The following is a 13,261-nucleotide window of genomic DNA, read 5'->3' on the forward strand; positions in this document are numbered from 1 at the left end:
TGATTCTAAGTATGGAACACATGTTTGTGCCATGAACTAAATCACTTTCTCTATTTTATACACTGGTCTGTGCCTGTTCTTTCACAGCATCTGGTGAAGTCAGCTGCAGCTCACAAAGCTTGTGTTCGCTCTCTCTCTCTCTAATTTAGTTTATAAGGTACAAATCTGCCCTGCCTTCAGCAAGCAAAGAAGGCAATCATGTCAAGGAGCGAAGACTTTATTTAGATGGAAGAATTGACCTTGCACCCAGCAACTGATGGCCAACCATTGGTGCAGCAAACCTGAAGTATAGGCAAGGAAAACTCCAGTTTACATTGGTGGAGTTTACTCTGGCTTGTAGGGATAGGGCTTAGTTGATAAAACTGCTGATTGCTGGAACTGGAGTTAAGTTCCTATGCTAGGCAAGGCCTCAATAGTTATCTGAGACCTAGTAGCATTGCTTATGCCTCCCAAGTATTTGTTAATTAAAAGAGAAACAACAGCAAGTTCCTTCCCACCCTGGTTTATAGATTGTGCTTACATATGTGACACGCGTATGGGTGGAAAGCTACGTGGAAACAATGAATTCTGCAGTAGTGCTAGGAATAGTGGCAGAATGGAGACTGTGTTTCTCCTCTGCTCAGGCCAGTCCTATAGTCCCAGTTAAAACTCCCCGAGAATGACATGATAACTTTATTAAATCAACTAAGAAATCACACAAAAAAAATCTTTTCCTGCAAAAAAAACTTTTAATTTTTTCCCAGTTTCTTAGTTGATCTAATACAGTGGTTCCCAACCTTTTTCCCCCAGCCTCACTGCTGGGAGTGGAGTGCGGTGGAAGGGGTAGGGGAGCGCGATGCAGCTCATCTTTTCTGTGCGGTGCCACTGGCATTGCCCCCCACGACCCTCATTTGGGTTGCGACCCCGGGTTGGGAACCGCTGATCTAATAAAAGGCATTATCTCTGAACGAGAGTTCTAGAATTTTGCTTTTCTTTTTGTCTCGGACCAACACGGCTACCAAATACATCGGAGAATGACTTGCTTTTGCATATGCTGCATCAATGAACTGCCTCAAAAATGACCCTACAATTTGAGCCTTTTTTTTACTATTATTGATCGTACATCGTACAAGGGGTGAAATGATCGTGCAAATACGGTAATTACCGTACAGCCGGCTCCCCGCCCCTTCCCGCGGCCCCGCCCCCGCATTCCGAGACTAACCCTCGGCGGCCAATGAGGCGCCGCGCTGGGCCCGGCTCCGAACGTTGACATGTCCCGGCGTTCCACGTGATGCCCTTTCGCTCCGGCGGCAGGAAGAAGCCGTTTCGCTCCCTGCCTGCCGCCGCTATGGGCCCGCTCGGCGCCCTGCTGTGCGTGCTGCTGGGCCTGGCCGCCGGCGGGGGCCCGCAGCCCGGCGCGGGGAGCTGGGCGCTGCTGGAGGACGCGTCGGTGGCGCTGCTGGGCGCGGCGCTGCCCGGGGACCTGGAGCCCGAGTGCCGGGAGCTCTTGGCGGGCTTCGCCAGCAGCTGCGCGGTGCTGAGCGGCTGTCTGGTGCGCAGCGCCCGGCCCGTGCGGCTCTGCCAGAGCTGCTACCACCCCTTCCGCGCGGTCACGGAGCAGCTGGACAACATCACCCGCGCCGTGGGGGTGCGTGCCGGGCGAGGGGCGGCAGGGAGGGCCGCCTGGTCCTCCCTGGCTGAACGGGCCCCCGGGGTGCCACTCCCTGCCAGGCGCCCTGTGTGTGTTGCCATGATCTCAGGGAGCCTCCCTGTTCCTGGCAGGCCTCTGCCTGGCTTTGTGGGCGGCTGGGGAGGGGATCTGTGGCTGTCAAGTAGAGCATGCTCCAGGCGAGTGCCCTGCCCAGGGAGCCAGCACTGCCTGGGTACCCCTTACTGGGCATGACCTGCTCAGCTGTGCAAGAGGGTGAGGGCTTTGTGAGTACCTGGCGCAGTGGCTGAGGGTAGCTGGACTGTGCTGCTGTGTCTGTGCCACTTGCCTGCCTGCGCTGTGCCCAGGTGAATTGGTTGCTCTGAGAGGCAGTCACTTGGGTGCTGATAGCACTGCATCAGTGGCACTCTGCTGCCTTGGGGTCAGGAGGCGAGGGTGCAGAGGAGCACGCTACTTCTCAGCATTGTGCTATCTGGCTTTGTATGGGAACAATAAGGGTATGCTCTGTTTGGGTGGCGCCTCTGTAACCTAGGATTTCTCTTCCAGTTGTGTGTCATGTGCACACAAGAAACTGGCAAGATGGACAGCTCTTCTCTGTAACCTGTGAAATATTAGGGTACTCTAGAGCTCAGAGACTCATAAGTGGCAAAGGACTAGGACCCTGTTGACTTCTTAAAAGGTTTTTGCTTGGTGCTTTGTTCCCCTAAGCCGGTATGCCCACGATTCTCTCAGTTCTTGCATCTGGAAGGAGGAGTTTTTCTCTTTTCAGTGCATTATATTGTGCTTGTGTTTGGTCCTAAAATGACTTTGGAGTGAGATTTTTTTTCTTCTCATTATTTAACTCTTTTATTGTATCTACTTACATTTTTATACAAGCAAGTAGAAGGACCCATCTCAAAAGTGTGTGCTCTCCTTATGTTTCAGATTTATGATCAGATCCAGCCCCTGAACTTAACTCCTTGGCAGTAAATAATTTCACTGAATGCTCTTCCTGTCCCTTCTTGGAGGCAAAAAAAAAAAAAAAAGCAAGGAGGAAGATGAATGGCATTAATCTTCCAGACATTGTGCGGAGCTGGGCTTAGTAGATGATGCTCATGTCCACCTGGCACAGTTGGCAATGCCATGGTGTCTCAGGTCACCTGGACTTGAGCTGTTTTAGTTCTGAAGATGCCAAGAGTTTTGATTCTACCTGAAAACATGTATGCAGTAGCACAGCTGGTGGAACACTGCAACATCACCCGTAGCAAGCAGGTTGCCACAGGGTGGTAGACAAGCTTCAGCTTTTAAGTCTTGTGGTATAACTCAGGTAAACACTAATAATCTGATTATCAAGGTGATTAAGGCATGCTTAAGCACAGTATGGTTTGCATCTGAAACGAAAGGTCTCACCAACTTTAGTAGAAAAATATCCAGCAGTACCTTTGAGGCCAACAAGGCCCCATATCTGCAAATTGGACTTGTAAATACTGCCTGCAGCCTACTGATTACTATTGCTGCTATACTTTGTCATTTCTTCCATTTGCTTCTCCCAGTGAACTAAGATTCGCTGGCAGGTATTTGTAACCAAAGGATGTTGGTAACACCTGCATCCTGCAGAGAGTTTTTTGGCTTATCTAGTATGGCTTATTTTTATAAGATGTTAGTTGATGACAAAGCATAGTGTAGAAATGGGAAGCCCAGCAGATAATGCTGCCATTATGTGGCACCTCTCATCTTGACAGGCTTTACGAATAAAAGATTTACAGTTCCCTGACAATTATAATGAGTAGGGAGCAGTCAATGAGTACACACTAATTTTGGTGAAGGGTGGAAGGTCGGGTTAAGGCCCAAATCTTTACCTGGCTGGAGAGCAACTAGAATCATGTTTTTTGGTACATGTGGATCTTTCAGACAAGATAGTTACACATGTAATGAATGTAGGGAACTTGGTGCATCTTTGGAAGAAGGGGAAAAAAGGGAGTGAGGAGACCCTGCTGTGAGGTAAACCAAACTTGCATGGAATCTGAATATTTTAAACTGGCTGACTAGACATTTAAGTCATTCCTCCAATAGTACACTGTAAGCAGGCTATGAGAATTGGGGATAAAAGGCAGCCTGGTTTAATATTGTGACTCTTGGATAACTAATTTTTATTAGCCTGTATTATTTGAACGTTTTCTGTCCGGCTTCAGAGGCTGGTGAGGAAGTTTCAGGAAGCCAGCAGACCACTGCTGTGTGAACATCTTCTATATTTCCTAAGTCTGTCTTTCATCTGTGCATGCATGCATGAAACTTACTCAAAGTGAAAGTAAATGTATGTACTCTTTGAATGAAAGTTGCTGGAAGTGGCAATAATATGAAATCTTGTAGTTAGGGGTATAAAATGGAAATTCTCGAAGGCCTTAGGAAGTAAAACAAAACCTGACAGAATAAAAATAGTTGCATTTTAACAAGAAAAAGTGGAAATTGGTTTCTTCTAGAGTAGAGCCTTCTAGGGAGCACCTCTTTTAATGCAGTGTGACTTGATTGGACTTCCCATCTTGTTCACATATAAGAAGGCTCTGGGAACTATGAGAGTTTCAATTGGTTTATCAGCTGGAAACTAGGTATCGGAGCTATGTGTCCAGCGAGTTTATGTAAGATCACAGTTCTGGAGCAAGTGGTTGAAGGAGAAGTTTTGAAAGAAAAACACACTTGGGTCTGATTAGTCATGGAGACTCTAGGTTTATTCCTATGCTTCCTCCTTTTCCACTTTTTTGGCTCAGACCCAATCTGCAAGTTCAGAGAAGCTTGACCACTGCCTCTTTCTGCTTAAACCACTGAATGCATTGGATGCTTAGCTTCCATTTGATGCCCTGGTAGAGAAATAACATAAGTGTGCTATAAATGCAATTTAAAATATTTGTTTTTTTATGGTCATAGAAATATCTGATCTTGATATAAGCCTTGGAGGTATATGGGTCCATTATTGCTTTAAATGTTTTGTTTGTACCTTTTCAGGGCCAACAATTCATATGTTAGAACTAAAAGGAGGGAAGCAAAAAGAGGAACTATATAGTGTGTGGTTTTCAGAAGAAAAATTCCCTCTGCCAAAGGGAAAAATCAGAATTACTCATTAAACGATGACACCAAAATTTGGGGGGAGGTGAGCACGCTGGCAGGGAGAGAGAGATTGCAGAAGGATCTGGATAGGTTACAGGGGTGGGCTAACAGGAACAGGATGCGTTTCAATATGGACAAGTGCAGGGTGCTGCACTTGGGCAGTAGGAACCAGCAGCACACTTACACAATGGGGAACTCCCTACTCGAGAGCACGGAGGCAGAAAGAGATCTTGGAGTCATTATTGACTCCAAGATGAACATGGGCCGACAATGCGAGGTCATGGTTGGCAGGGCTAACCGGACCTTGTCGTGCATCCACAGGTGCATCTCGAGTAGAGCCAAGGAGGTGATCCTCCCCCTCTACGCGACGCTGGTCAGGCCACAGCTGGAGTATTGTGTCCAGTTCTGTGCGCCCCATTTCAAGAGGGATGTGGACAACATGGAGAGGGTCCAGAGGAGGGCCACCCGCATGATCCGGGGACAACAGGGCAGACCCTACAGTGAGAGACTGCGGGACCTGAACCTATTCAGCCTCCACAAGAGAAGGCTGAGGGGGGACCTGGTGACCGTCTATAAACTCACTAGGGGGGACCAGAAGGGTTTGGGGGAGACGCTGTTTCCCCTAGCGCCCGCTGGCATAACAAGGAGTAATGGGCACAAGTTGATGGAGAGGAGGTATAGATTGGACATCCGCAAAAACTACTTCACAGTTAGGGCGGCTAGGAGCTGGAACCAACTTCCAAGGGAAGTGGTGCTGGCCCCTACCCTGGGGGTCTTTAAGAAGAGGCTGGATGCCTACCTGGCTGGACTCATTTGAGTCCCGTTTTTGTTTTGGGGTTTTGTTGTTCTCCCACCCTGGTGGGGGGTCGGGCTAGAAGATCTACTAGGTCCCTTCCGACCCTAAATCTATGAAACTATGAAACAAAATTGCTCATTAGTCCTTGGCTAAGCTCATGCTCATGAAATATTGCCCAGTGACTGGTAGTATGTCCAGTCCCATGGGATTATCCAATGGACGCTTCCCCCTATACTGCTCTTTTCTTTTCCTTCTCTCCAGTAGTGCTCGCAGGGCCGTGTCCATGTATTTTTTTTTTTTTTTTGCCTGCATAGCTACAGTGATCCCTGACTGACATAGTGATGCTAGAAGCAACCCCTAGTGTAGATGGAGATAGACCAGCAAAATAGTGCTTTGTTTTGCTGGGGATGAAGGGGATTGTTCCCACGCTAAGTGCTCTGCTGGCATAGCATATAGGCAAAGCACTTCTGAGACTCCCCTCTACATGTTACAGGTATTCTGCAATTAAGTGGTTAGTTGTGCAGTTACTCTAAGACCAGCCACATGTGTAAAGTACTTGCCTTCACTGTCAGGGCAGCTAGGATCTGGAACCAACTTCCAAGGGAAGTGTTAGCTCCTACCTTGGGGGTCTTTAAGAGGAGGCTCAACGTTTACCTGGCTGGGGTCATTTGAGCCCAGTTTTCTCTCCTGCCCAGGGCAGGGGGTTGGACTAGAAGATCTACAAGGCACCTTCTGACCCTACATCTGTGAATCTATGAAAAAAGCTCCAACCAGCTTTAAAGTTAGGCATAAAAATGTGTGCTAACTTCATAGCTGGTTTCTATTGAGCTTTAATTTGTAGGTGTAGAAGGGTCTCCCCTGCAGCGGGTAACACTTCAGCTGATAGGGCTGGCAGGGATGTACCCAGCCCAGTGTAAAACCTCTGGGCCCTGGGGACCAACTGCTGCTGCAATCCCTAGGGCTCAGGGGTGCATGAGACCCAGTGCTCTTTCCACCCAGTGAGAACATTGGGCATCTTTACGGTTTGGAAATGACTCCTGGTACAGCTGCTTAGAAAAAATGTATATAAGCTCTTCAGTAGGCATGGTCTTTATTCACGTCTTTCATGAATCTATGAATCTGAACATATGATGGGTCTTAAATAATAGGGTTTGTATGCTTCAGAGATGATGAGGGATAGACCTTGTCTTGTTACCTTCCTGCTTCACTTGCCTAATTCATGTGTGTTTGTGGGGAGTTGAGGAGACATTTGATGGGAGACACTCTTAGTCATGACTCCTATCCAGTTGGGATTTGCTGGATTTGAAAACAGCTGCCGTCCCATGTGTCTCTGGCCCAAAAGCAGGTAGCTGGTGTGAGATGTTCCATGTCCCGTTAACCGCAAAGGAAGAAATCTCTCTGCCCAGCGGCTAGCTTATCCAGGTCAGGACTGAGACGCACTAGCTGTGACAGCCATGCAGCCTATGGTGCACCTTTTAGAGCTGAGATAAATATTTGCATTGAACTTCAAACCTCCCTAAATCATACTCTTGGTTTGAAATTTCAGAACTTTTGTGGCCAGACATTGATTGCAAAGTCTCTCCTTAGGCATCTCCTGGTAGGGATGGGGATGCGAGTCCTCTGTTTTCTGAAAGGCTTTCTACCCCAAAACAGAGCAGCAGATGTGTTATCTGAGCTGCTTCTGCTTTCTAGCTGAATCAAACTGGGGTTGAAATAAGTCCTTTAAATCTTAATTGGAGTTGGAAGGCAGCTCAGAATATTTTCTCATGTTGAGATGAGTAATTGGCCTTTTATAGATAGAGCGTGTGCTGTGTTTTCTTTTCCCCATGCTATCCTTGTTCTTGTGAGGAGCTCTGGGTGAATGTCTGCAGAACCACTTCTTTATTGCTGTCCTTCAAATCTCTTTATGTATTCCTTTTTATGGGGTGCTTACGTGAAACTCAGCAGTGGTTAGGCTGCTGCCAGTGCCAGTCATGCTTCCTGCTGTGGTCTCATTGTTCCTTTTTACTTCCTACCTTATTTCTCTGTCTCCATCTGTTGGTTTTGTTTATTTTTTTAAACTTAATGTAAATTCCTTGGGCAGGTTGATGGTTTTTTTATTCTGTAGTTTGCTGGGGACTGATCCATGAACTTATGATAATTCAGGTGATGATGATGATGGAGTGAAACTGTTGCCCAGAATGAAAGAGGGTGTTTCACTTGCCAAATCTGGATCTATCATTGTCTGTTTTAATTGGCTTCTGTACTTAGCAAGCTGTTCTGTTAAGTGTGTGTACGTTAACTTCTGTTTTTACTATTAACAATCTTCTCTTTCATCAGAATGATGTAGACTGTAGAAGTTTTTCCCTGAATTAGCATGGGGCATGGTGCTCTTTCTAAGACAGTAGTTCTCAACCTTTTTTAAAGTTAAGGCACCCCTCATTAAACTCAAGCCATCCCTTGGAAGATGCCGACTCTTAGCTTTTACTTATTTTTTGACTATGGAAAAATAATGGAATAACTCTTCTGTTGCAAAGAACTCGGAAAGACCACAAGTTGGAATATTTTTCCAATGGTATAGATTTCTATTTGAAACATCAGGGCTTATCTTGCAAATCATGTTTGCACACCTAACAGTGCTAACATCATGTAGCACTCCATAGCACCCTTGAAAGAATCTCAGGTTTCTGTGGTTGAGAATTGCTGTCCTTGGGTCTTTTGAGCATGTATTAACCAGCTACTTCCTTGTCACCATAAGCGGTGGGTGAAAATACTATCGGGGGGGCTGAGCTCTGCCTGACCCCTGCCCCTCCCCTTCATAGGGCCATTGCTAAGCCCCATTAACCCTGGCCTTCTGCTGCCTGTGCCTGTCACTGCAGGACATAGGCAGTGCCTTTGCTTCCTCTGCATTTATCTATGGCGTGTTAGAATGCTGCCAGTGTTTTGGGTATTGTGCCTTTAGTTGCATTTTGAAGTAGTTTTTTGGGGGTTCAATAAGTAAATGGGGGCCTTAGAATGCAGGGGACTGAACCTGATGGCCAAACAAGGCCCTTCTGATCCTTATTTATGTACAGTCCATGGTGCTGGAAGAGTACTTAATACAGGTTTCCCTCGCTTTATGCAATACAGGCATACCTCGTTTTATTGCGCTTTGCAGATATTGCGTTTCTTACAAATTGAAGGTGCTGTAAACATTGTTGAAATGACAACAAAGGATTTAGAATATTACATAAACTTAGTTGATGAAGCAGCGGCAGGGTTTGAGAGGATTGACTTCAGTTTTGAAAGAAGTTCTGTGGGTAAAATGCTATCAAACAGCATCGCATGCTACAGAGAAATCTTTTGTGAAAGGAAGAGTCAATCGATGCGGCAGACTTCATTGTTGTCTTATTTTAAGAAATTGCCACAGCCACCCCAACCTTCAGCAACCACCACCCTGATCAGTCAGCAGCCATCAACATCGAGGCAAGACCCTCCACCAGCAAAAAGATTACGACTCGCTGAAGGCTCAGATGATGGTTAGCATTTTTTAGCAATAAAGTATTTTTTAATTAAGGTGTGTACATTGTTTTTTTAGACATAATGCTATTGCACGCTTACTAGACTACAGTATAGTGTAAACATAACTTTTATATGCACTGGGAAACCAAAAAATTCCTGTGACTCGCTTTATTGCGATATTCGCTTTATTGTGGTGGTCTGGAACCGAACCCGCAATATCTCCGTGGTATGCCTGTATATGCGTTCTTGGAAAGTGGCACATAACTCAAATTCCCATAAAGGGAATCCACTTTGCAATGTGACAAATAGGGATATGTTCCAAGATCTTGACTGCACTGATCCCCAGACCCATTTCTACCACTTTTACAAGCCAATTTTGGTACTCACCGACAGCAGACAGTATACACAAGCACAGGACACTATCATAATGGGGATGGCAACTACAGAAACGTGTTGCAGATAAGAGAGGAGCACAGAGCCGCATAGGAGACTGTATTTTGATGTACCACACAAAGCGACTGACTGGGCTTCCACCACACCAATGGCATAAGAGTGAATTTACCTTGCATATAATGAATTGGTATAAAAAGGATCATCACATAAGAGCGAATTCGCACCTACAGAACGTGCATAAAGTGAGGGAAACCTGTAATGGATCTCAACAACAGCAAACCTTCCTATATTGCACGGATTACAAATCTGTCTTGCATTGCTCTGTTCTTCTATGCAAAAATTATTGGTAGCCCTGTTAATGCTAACCAGTGCTTGTTCCAAAGAGGGCTGAGTAGTTTTTGTGCTAAATATGGTTCTGGTCATATGGAACTAAGGGCTAGATCTGTTGCTGCTGGAAAATCAGCATGGGCTTGACTGGCTGATTCTGTCAATCTGTGGTTAGAGGAGGAAAGGCAAGAAGTGCATGTTCGCAGTCACTGCTTTGAATCTCTTCTCAGACAGAATGGAAACGTGCACATACACTTCAAAATATTCTTTTAAGGCCTGATAATCCTCTGTATTTCCAGTCTGCAGTCTGTGTGCCAGAAGGCTTAGCTGCATGCTAGGAGGGATTGACTTGAAGACTGGCTGATTTGTGGTGGCACATGGCTGAAGGAGAGCAGCTTTCAGTTGTGAGGTTCTGCTGGAGCTCTTTTTGCCAGTAAACTAAGGAGAAGTCGGTGGCGACATGTAGTGGGTGCACGGGGGTGCATGTGCACCCCATGATTGGCCATGCTCGCCACTTAGGTAATGAGGGGGAGGGGGGAGCAGGCAGGAGCGCTAGTGACCCCCCTGCAAGTGCCAGCCAATGGCTGCAGCCGCTCCCAAAAGTGGCCACAGCCACTCCTGGAAGTGGCTGCAGCGATTGGCTGCAGTGAGTGAGGTTGGCCATGGGGGACGGGACCCTGCCCCCCCCCCGCCCCCGGGGTAGCGAGATCGGCATCAGTCGCCCATGGGAGATGTGGTATTTCTTATCAGATGGAGTTAAATAATTGAGTGCTGGGTTTTGATTTCTACTGGCATAACCCAGGATGGAGTCTAGCTTTCTCTTTGGACAGGGGCAGAATAACACGTGCTCCTGTGTAGCCTACATTGCATTTACATATTGGTGTAAATTGTGCCAGGATCAGGGATGGACAAAGATGCAGCTATTCAGAAAGGCAGCCCATGCTGATTTTTCCAGCAGCAACAGATCTGCCTCTTAGCTCCATATGACCAGCTAAGCACTTAGAGTATGATTTTTGTCTTGCTGGTAAGTGTCAGGTTATATATAGCCTGTTTGACTTTAGCAAACAGCTACACTGAAATGTGTACAGACAGATGAAGCATAAATTGGTGTAGCTTACAGTGGTAGCTTTCTGCCCCAAATCTTTCAGAGGTAACTTTCTACTAGACTGGATTAAGTTACCGTGGTTTAGGTGTTTTTGTTGTATGTGAATAATGGACATACCAATTGTGCTAATTTAATCATTTAGTATGGTTGAACCTGTGGGATTTCAGTTCAGGGCCCTGTTTTGGTAGTCACTGAGTATGAGCAGAATCAAGTTTTCCAGGAAACTTACCATATATTGCTGTTAATGCACACGTGCCAAATGTAATTTGTAAAGAGCTTATCACACCTAGTAAGTATTAGAAGATGCTTCATTTATGTTCAGCATATTTGTGACTGACATTCCTGTGTGGTCCTCCTTTTAAACCTTCTAAGAATTTGCCTACTGAACATGAAAGAAATACAGTTGTACAGTTCACGTTATTTAATGTTTTCTCTTCTTCTGTTCTTTGGTAAGACAGATTTTGCTGTAGTCTATTTGCTGAGTTGTTATAAGTCGTCTAAAACAGACAAAACTATTATTGGCAAGTTTATGTAACACGTAAGTCCAGAGTTTCAAAGTTGCTTCCCTATGAATTCATAATACTTTTCTTTTTGTTGTTGTTCCAGAATTCTTCCAAGAGCTACAACTGCGCGAAAAGCCTCTTGATGTCTGATAGGTTACAGATAATCGTGGTGCTTTCAGAATTCTTTAACAAAACTTGGGAGGAGGCCAATTGTGCAAGTATGTGGTTTATTCTTTCACCTCCATGCTACTCGTATGATAGGGATGATGTGTTTACCTTTTCCTCTGAAATTTCTCAGCTGATAAGAACCTGATGGCATTGATAAGGCTTATTGCCATATTATTTACTGCGATAAAAGCAATTCTTTTTTTGTAGGAAGGTAACTGTTAAAAGCTCACAGATTAAAAGATGAGTTTCTTCCTCATCTCCCCTGGCCTGTCTAAAAAGACACCTTGACTCCACTGTCAAAATGAGATTTTGTGGACATGAAAAGCAGTTTCTGTGGTAACTTGGCCAATCTGTGCTGGAGATTGTCAGATCTATTGTATTGCCTTATCCTTTATTTTTTTTCATTTTCCCACTTCCCTTCCTAGGTTAGGGCAGAGGTAGCCAACCTGTGGCACAAATAACATGGACAACCTCTATGTGTAGCACGTGGCAGGTCAGGGAGGGGACAGGTAGCACAGCAGTAGGTAGGGCTGGAGGCAGAAAGCAGAGCAGCAGATTGGGTAGGGAACAGAAAGCAGAATGGCAGATTGGTAAGGGGCAGGGAATTAGGATGGCATTTGTGAAGGGTGTGGGGCTAATATGCAGCAAGCCTGCTAAAAAAGTTGGTCTCTACTGGGTTAGAATACCTTGAACAGTGATAAATCCATTTCTGGTCCCCTTATTTGTGTTAAATAGTATCTTGCTCCACAAGAAGTCCCATTGACTTCATTTAGTATGAGGCGGGGTTTCTAAATTTGGCCTTGAATCTTTTGGGTACTGAATCTGACTCCAGAACAGGCTGCTTGATTTTCTTTAATTGCCACTGATGAACATGTACTAAGGTGAAAATTTCCCTGGCAAAGGAGATGTGTCCCCTATGCCAAGAGCATCTTTACACGTGTTCTGGGATGCGGTGTGGGAGCACTTTAATTAGAGCGGCTCCGAGAACTGCTCTGATTAAAGTGCCTGCAGCGTCATATGTACTCAGTGTCCCACACTTCAAAATGGCAGCAGGGGTGCTTTAACTGAAGCTTATTCAATGAGGTTTAAAGCACCTCTGCTGCCATTTCAAAGCACAGGGACAGTAAGTACATGTGATGTGGAGGCTGCTGGAGCATGCTAATTAGATTAATTAAGTTTGCTAATTAGCCCACATCAGAGCAGGTGTGCTGTGTCCTAAGTGTGTAACAGAAGTGCAGTAGTAATAGTGTTGTAATAGCAGGTGTAAAAGTCTAGACCCAAATACTGCAAAGCCTTTGGGACTGCCACCAAGCCCCCTGACAGCCTTAGGGAGGTTGCTATCAATTAGTAATTTAATACAGGGATGGGCCTGGCCCTAGTAGAAATCCAAATTCAGATTTGCAAAGTGAAGCATATACTGCCTTCTGCCTTTTGTCTTTGAGCACCTAGCACTAGATCTGTTCCTGTATGCTGCTGTATTCCCTTACTTCCATCTTTTATGAAGGGTCCTGTTTGGGGTCTGCCAACCTGGATTGTGCCTTTTTTTTTAACTGATATTGTCCTGTAGTCTGTCTGTTAATACCATATTTACTTGCCTACCACGTGCACCTTCCTCTGCCTAGAATCAGCCCTCCAAAACTGGGATGTGTATCTTAAGTGGAGATACTGATTTTTCTTTGTTGGACTAGAAGTAAGAAGAAAAGAAGCAAGAGATGCTGCTAAAATGATTGCCAAGATGGCTACCACTTTTTCCTGCAGCA

The 13,261-nt window shown here is 45.5% G+C and overlaps 1 protein-coding gene across 1 annotated transcript in view; it reads left to right on the forward strand.

The window, feature by feature from the left end:
* Window positions 1-1,279: 1,279 nt before the first annotated feature.
* Window positions 1,280-13,261, forward strand: part of OSTM1 (osteopetrosis associated transmembrane protein 1) — a 30,622-nt gene continuing 18,640 nt past the window's right edge. Inside the window, exons 1-2 of the mRNA XM_019520132.1 lie at window positions 1,280-1,627; window positions 11,437-11,551. Coding sequence (XP_019375677.1) covers window positions 1,328-1,627; window positions 11,437-11,551 — 415 coding nt within the window. The 5' untranslated portion in view covers window positions 1,280-1,327. The remainder of the gene's footprint in view (window positions 1,628-11,436; window positions 11,552-13,261) is intronic.

This window comes from Gavialis gangeticus, unplaced genomic scaffold, assembly GCF_001723915.1.
Source record: "Gavialis gangeticus isolate Ggan-Ray unplaced genomic scaffold, GavGan_comp1, whole genome shotgun sequence".
Taxonomy (NCBI): domain Eukaryota; kingdom Metazoa; phylum Chordata; order Crocodylia; family Gavialidae; genus Gavialis; species Gavialis gangeticus.